General features: G+C 50.8%; 1 protein-coding gene across 1 annotated transcript; it reads right to left on the bottom strand.

Moving 5' to 3' along the window:
- Window positions 1-1,984: 1,984 nt before the first annotated feature.
- On the bottom strand, window positions 1,985-5,414 carry LOC115539011 (trinucleotide repeat-containing gene 18 protein; the record flags this gene model as incomplete). Its single annotated transcript, XM_030350212.1, is given in 2 exon segments — window positions 1,985-2,320; window positions 3,991-5,414. A coding segment is annotated over 1 exon segment (209 nt), but the record flags the coding sequence as incomplete, so codon positions are not given.
- Window positions 5,415-7,970: the final 2,556 nt, after the last annotated feature.

The raw sequence follows: 7,970 nt of genomic DNA, 5'->3' as shown, positions 1-7,970 counted from the left end.
TGAGGGAGACACAGACTGACAGGAAGGGCTGACCAATGGGATGAGGGAGACACAGACTGACAGGAAGGGCTGACCAATGGGATGAGGGAGACACAGACTGACAGGAAGGGCTGACCAATGGGATGAGGGAGACACAGACTGACAGGAAGGGCTGACCAATGGGATGAGGGAGACACAGACTGATAGGAAGGGCTGACCAATGAGATGAGGGAGACACAGACCGACAGGACTGGCTGACCAATGGGATGAGGGAGACACCCCCACGAGGGTCCCCTGCCCACAGCCTCTATGTTTCCGATGGGTTTCTTTAATGTGATCCCACTTGACTCCAGCGTCCCTCATCGGAGGAGCAAGACCCTCAGAGGTCAGAGGTCGTCCTAAACAACGCACACGGTGCTTTGTGCGAGCGTGAAACCCCAGGGTGCTCTGATGTCCATCACCACGGCCTATCAGTCACCACTGTCGCCGGGCAACGCCGCTCCCATGGAAGACAAACTAGCCGGCGGTCTTTATCGGTGTGGTTTGCCACAATTAAATTTGATGTGCCATATATGGTTGAAATTGCGTTGCAAATTATAAGTGTGAGTGTGAGCGTGTGTGTGTGTGTGTGGGGGGGGGGGGGGGGCTGTTATTACAGGAAACAGAGCCCAGTGCCAGCCTCTTAATGTGATGGGGATTCGATACGGAGGAGGGCCATAAAGCTAAATGACCTGCGTCCTGTTCCTCTGGAGAGAGAAGGTCACTGTGGGGGGGAGCCTGCTGCAGGCCGCTGAACAGGTGTCACACACACACACACACACACACACACACACACACACACACACACACACACACACACACACACACACACACACACACACACACACACACACACACACACACACACACACACACACACACACACACACACACCTTTGCTTGTGTGTAAACAGTGGAGCCCTCCTCTCTCTCTTTGGATGTTTCCCAGCACCCCGACTGAAGCGCAGCCTTATTCTGAAACTCCGGAATGTTTAAGACCCATTTCCAGAGATTGTCCTTCATCTGCTTATTGCAATCAAACATAAATCACATTAATCCACTGAATCCAGATCTCCAGGCCCACAGACAGTCAGAGCACACACACCATCAGAGAGCACACACACACACACACACCGTCAGAGCACAACACACACACCGTCAGAGCACGCGCAGACCGTCAGAGCACAACACACACACCGTCAGAGCACAACACACACACCATCCGAGCACGCGCAGACCGTCAGAGCACAACACACACACCATCCGAGCACGCGCAGACCGTCAGAGCACCACACACACACGCGCAGACCGTCAGAGCACCACACACACGCGCAGACCGTCAGAGCGCCGCGCACACACACACACACACACACACACACACACACACACACACACACACACACACACACACACACACACACACACACACACACACACACACACACACACACACACACACACACACACACACACACACACACACACACACGATGAGCTAAACTGGTCCAGAGAATCAGACACAACCTTCTACTTATCAGACCACAGATCAAATCATGCATCACTGGGATCCGAAATTCAAGCAGACAGCAACACACACGCGCGTACACACACACGAACTGTACAAATGCTGCAAAAGCATGATCACCATTTGCCAAATGAACCACGCTTGTGGGCGAAGCTAAACTAAAATAGTACACACACATACACACACTTCTTTTAGTACTGCTGCAGAGGAAAACATCGATGATCATCAAAAGTTATTTTTTAATTAACCACGGAAGCAGATTCTCTCCACGGTTTATAAAAAAATAAATAATAATAATAATAATAAACAGTGCATCGACACCCATGAAAACCAAACAGCTTATCACAGTGACCGCCTTATTTACATTTGTTTGCGGTCGTCGTTTTTAGACCATCAATGTGTTTGTACAAAGCGCTAGAGTACATCGGGATCAAACACTTACTGTGGTGGGGATGAATGTTTAGAGGCGATGGCATAAATTTCCCGGAGTGTAAAGGCGGCGGATGACTCGTGCCCAAATGCCCGGGCGAGGGAGCGATCCTCCCGGCCGCTGCTGCGGCTCCGAGCCGCTGAGCCTCCATAGCGAGTCCCGCCAGCAGCGGAGGAGGGACATGGACGGATCGGGGAGACCCAAAATCTCGGCCATCCATTATCCACAGCAGGGGGAAAGGGGGAAAAAATAGTCCCTTCGGATATTCCGAAAAAAAACGATTTTTGCTATAATATTGTCTTTAGCTTTCCAGGCGATACTGGATCCTTCTCAGCCATCCTGCTGACCTATAAAACACAAGAGGAAAACCGTTTGACACACTACCTCATGCCGGCCTGGATGTTGTTGGTTTAGCGATGAGATTAAATAACAGAACCGGAGAACGGCTCCGAGATCGGGGTGAAATAGACGAGCGATCGGTAGTCTTGTCGAGCGATGACGCAGTTAAGAAAAACACTTTTAAACTAAATCGGGTATTTAACGGTCGCTCTTACGGTGCGAAGTCGACCGATGACGAGGTATTTTGAGTCGTTCGGTTGTTTCCACGGTTTTGATAAGCACTGAGGTTAATGTTTAGCGGACCACCGACATGCCAACACCGCCTCGTCAGCGACCCAGAGCCCGCTCCGGAGCCTCGGTTCACCGGGCAGCCCTCACACCGGGGACGACGACCAGGAACTAACCACTAAATTACCTCCATGCACCTTGGAGAAAAGGTTGACATTAAACTTAAAGGCTGGTATTAAACTAAAAGAAGAAAACCCCCTTGTACCGTCTTTAATTAGTCCAGCTGTTGTTTTAAGTCGTAAAGCAGACATTCGGGGCGACCGCCTCCCGATGTAAACCAATCCATCATAAATACCGGAGGAGCATCAAATATAAATTTCAAAAGAGTTAAAAATAAAACGCGTCTCGGGGCTGCGTCACCAGGCAGCGGTCGGCGGGGCTCTGTGGCCAGGGGAACGGGGCTCTGTGGCCAGGGGAGCGGGGCTCTGTTGCCCGGGGAGCGGGGCTCTGTATCCCGGGGAGAGGACCGAGGATTAGGTGTTGGACCTGGAGCTGCCCGTGAGAGAAACCAAGACCCGAACAGAGGGCTGTTAAAGACTAGAATGTATTCACTTTCCTTACTGTAACCTCTCCTGGGTTAGATGTTATTAAGAACCACATGAGGGAAAATACAAGGTTTTCTGGAACCATCTATCGTTCAGCTGAGCAGTTGTTTTCAATGCGCCAATTTAACACTTTAAGCACTTTTAGGTTCCTCTCGACGTGTCCGACAGTTAAAAACTAAACCGGAAAAACGGGGAAAATACCAAATATTCGTAATTTCCGCTTCCATTGGGCTAAACCGAAGAGCGTTTAAACAGCTAGCGAGTTTAAATAAGATCCATGGAAGGTCAGTAACACTACACTAACATGTTCCTGAGTCGCTTCAGAAATGAAAAAAGAAAGTCTGATAGACCTCAAGAGCCGCGAGCCAACAGATCCCCTCCGCTAGCCGACAGATCTCCTCCGCGAGCCAACTGATCCCCTCTGCGGCTAGTTACTCCCGGGCTGGGCGGAAGAAGAAGAAGGGCTCGTGGGGAACCGCGTTCAACTAAAACCCAAAACGTTCCAGAAAAACTACCGCTCCCCTCGCGCCCTGGAACGTTCCGCGGAGGGCTTTGATGTTCAGGAGTCGCGAGCCATGAGGCGCAGCACCAGAGCGGTGCGCGGAGGAAGAGCCACGTTTCAAACTTTTCACGGTTCCACGCGAGGCGGCAGAACTTCCTCGTAGAGGAGCCCCGGGTGCCGGGGACGGGTTCAGCGGGCAGCACTTCTGCCCGGGTTAGAGAAATGATCGGGCGCTTTGGTGTTTTAGGACACGCGCCTTTTCTATAACGATGTCATATTTGTAAATTCGTCGGAAATCGCAATTTTAAAACACCGAGTGAGAAGGAACATGTCCGCTCCTTACGTGAATGGGAAACTCTGAGCTGGAAAATATGGCAATGGTTCTCAAAATCCGAGCGGCTGGTGACCGGAGTGGGGCAGTCCATTACGGGCTGTCCGGAGGTAACTGCGGGGGGATAGCGCCCCTCTCGCGTCGGTAAACTCCTCAGCAATGAAGCGAGCATTGTTTTACAAGGCCCGCCCCCCCCCACCCACCCAGCCCGACACGCTCAGCAGCGGCACATCCGATTGGCTGCCCGAAGTGTCCTTCAACGCGATGTAAACAGTTTGGCTTCTCGCCAGTTCTATAAAACCAATTAGGGTCCGAGGGGGCTGAGCCGTTTCAAGGTCCCCTCTTCCTTCAGGAACAAGCGATCAAAACAAGCAGTGGGAATTTTAGAGGGGGTGGCGGTTTCAAGGCGACTCCCCACCGCCACGCGGGTTAAAATAGATGCGCACTGGCGACAGCACGCATATGAGGCGATTCACGCAGAGAATCATCCTTGGACTTTCGCAAGAGCAACACACACGCACACACACGCACACACACACACACACACACACACACACACACACACACACACACACTGACTACGTTTCCCCTGATAGTGCGGCGGCCCCTGCGTTTAGCTGCAGATTCGTTCCACCAACCTCACAGCTACAATGACAGACGGAACACACGCTAATATCTTAAACACCCACGTTACACCAGGTGGTCGCATTATGTGCAAAAAGATATGTATGAGCTAATGACGACATGCTGACCGCTCCGTCTTTACCACTTGCTCTTTGTAAACAGCAGTCCAATCTCCTGATCTCTCGGTACAATGGCCGAGGTAGGCCGACTGTTGTCGTGCATAATGTATACTGTGTCTGAGTGGGACACGGATTAGCATCAGAAAGAACTAAAGTGGACTCATTCAGACCCGCAGGACGGGACGGGGTGGGGGTCGGCCTCTCCGACAGGACGGGTGGGAACCATGATGGCGGTACAACCGTCCTACCCCGTGTTTACTACGCTCAGCGGCGGGTCGTATACCGGTTTATTTATGATGCGAATCAACGTGTTTCGTTTGAAGTGAACCGCTCCACAATCTAGTGGCAAATATGTTGATAAAAAAAAAAGGAGGCGGTTTCAAACTCCCCGCGACCAGCCCTCCCTTCCCCATCTTCCTCTTGGTCGGTTTCAGGGCGCCCATTAGTAGGGCGCGATGGAGTAAGAGCGACGGGGAAAGAAACGAGAACTCGAAGAAGCACCGCTCCGAGCCGAGGCGGGACCCACAACACCGTCGAGCCCGTCACGTTCATTCGGGAACACGACACGATAGAGATAGCGTACAGTCGTAGTGGTTGATGTTGTTTAACTATAGCTTTGCGGACTCAACCATTGCGCTGACAGACAATGGCGGCCGCAGCCTGCTGACCGTCTCCTGGTGTCCTCCCTCCCCCCCCCCCCCCCCCCCCCCCGTCTCCTGGTGCCCCCCCCCCCCCCCCCCAAGTCTCCTGGTGCTCTCCCCCCCCCCGTCTCCTGGTTCTCTCCCCACCAACGGAACCGGGCTGGACTCGACTGGAGGAGCTCCGTCCCAGGCCGCCCGGGGACCAGGGGAGCCGGCTTTGTTCGCGGAGTCCAGCCCGGGTCCTCCTGAGATCCAGATCATTTTCCGGCTCGCAACTGCGCTTTCTGTTTTCATTTTTGATTAGGCCTAGTATTATTTTTAATCCTTTATACATCGCTGTCTCTGAGGTGGGTGTATTCAGTTTTTTTATTTTTTATTTTGGGTGCTATTTCTAGGTTTGCTCTTAATTATTTGTATTCTTTCTATTACCATTAAATGTAGTAGGCCTACTATTGTTTACCAACAAAACATTTGGGTTTTAAGATGCAGAATTTAATTGTACTGTTTTAATTGTTTTATTACTTAAAACATATAGTTTAGGCCTAATAAAGTATTAATCTAATCTTTGGTCATCGTTTTTGCGTCAAGAACTCATGATTTGTCTAGTCCAGTGTAAGGCTTTCGTCTTGTTTATAAGACTACATTTATATTGATGGTTTACAGAGGAACATATCTTAAGAACATATATAGGCTAATACATATAAATACACTTGGTGGATCCGATTGCAATTGGCTACTTTTCATCCGGTCGTGCTTTCCTGGCCTAAATTACAGACCTACTGGTCGCTTGCATTAAATAAATTTGGTCAAAATGAAAGTCAAAGACAAGGTATAGGTTTGATATCCCCACCTTAAAGCGGGAGATGTTATGTCTCAGAATCTAAACGACAACGGGTTTTTTCGGAGGGACCCATCTCCACATGACCATAGAATAACCGCCAGCAATCTCTTGTGGTCATAATCACCCTTTTTATAATTGTGAGTTTTCTAACCACTTTATCACCTACTCCAAACAGCAACAACGTGTATTTATATATAATAATAACAACAACCATATGTCAGTATATTTGAAGCATGTGTTCATCGTGCCTCGCAGCCGTAAGATGTGGTCAAACCTTAATTCTGCTGACTAGAAAAGGCAGAGGGAGACTTACGATGCGATGTGTCTTCAAGGCAAAGCTGTGACCTCATGGAGGAGAAGGCTGTTATATTTAACCCATAACACTCATCATTAAACACACACACACACACACACACACACACACACACACACACACACACGCACGCACGCACGCACGCACGCACGCACGCACGCACACACGCACACGCACGGCAGATAGGCTTAAGAGAGAGGGACACACCCACCGTGCTCTATTACGCGGGGGCCGTGTCGTCCATCATACCTTATCTCAGCCTCTAGAAACATTCCGGCGCGGGACGCTGCTGCAATGCAGCACCGCGATGCATGCTTGGATCGCTTGTAGGGAAGGTTAATTACAGTGTCAAATATTCATATAAAAAAATGCCAGTAGCCTCTCTCACACACATACACACAGTACACAAATCCTCCCCTCCAAGATGTAATAAACTTGCCACTGTGATGACTGACAGCCTTACACACCCCGTTCTCCTCCTGGGGGGGGGGGGGGGGTGCTGGCAGAGATGAGGGACACAGTGTCCTGACATCAATACAAACACACCTCTTAAACATTTGGAGAAGGAATAAAACGGTGACAACTAGCAACATATGCCGATAGGCGTGATGTGGTGTATTGTCCTGAGCACACGTCACTCCGTACAGAGGGCCACTGGCGTCGCTTAATCTGGGTTTCAGTCGTGGATAAGGAGGAAGCCTGTATCACCACAACCCCGAGTGTCTTCATAACCCCCGCCCCCGCTACCAAAACATACCAAGCACACCCACAAATGGCTGTTAGCCTCAACAGACCGTTCGGTTGTGTGTGTGCCGCGGGGGCTGCGTGCACATACGCAAATGCATTGTTCGTATAAACGCGCATGTCTCTCTCTCTTCTCCCCCCCCCCCCCAGGTTTAGATATCCGAGGACGTGAAGCCGAGATTACTGGAGACAAATGTGGTGGAGGTTCACCGCTGCGTTTGGGCGACATGATGCAGGAACCATCTGCCAAGCAATCTGCAGACGCGCTGAGAGGCGAGATGAGGAGGGGGAGGGGGGAGGTGCGGGGCTGTGGTTGGTTAGGGTAATAAATATGGGCGACGGGAGGGGCGGTGTATTGGCATTGTGTCAAGACCATTCAAACCACAACACCAGAGACACTGAACACCCGGGGCGCATCCACACCTCGGGTCCTCTGACAGGCGCTCTCCTCCTCTGGGCTCTGAACACACTACACCTGTGTGGTGGACCGTCTTTGTTATGTAAAACACCGAGTTGAACGACCTCGTTATCCTGTTACATGGGAGGCTCAGGCTCACACAAAAAAGAACGACTATTTTAGTCGCCGTCACAGGACTGCATTGCAGTGGCCTGTGGGTAAATTATATTGCGGTATGTGACATAGAAAATGTGATCTATCCTCTGAAGGCCCCATTCTGTCAGCAGCGGTAACCTTCTTTTTGCCTTTCACC

The sequence above is a fragment of the Gadus morhua genome, unplaced genomic scaffold (genome assembly GCF_902167405.1).
Source record: "Gadus morhua unplaced genomic scaffold, gadMor3.0, whole genome shotgun sequence".
NCBI lineage: Eukaryota > Metazoa > Chordata > Actinopteri > Gadiformes > Gadidae > Gadus > Gadus morhua.
The sequence above is the reverse complement of the archived record's forward strand: the minus strand, read 5'-3'. Positions and strand labels throughout refer to the sequence as shown.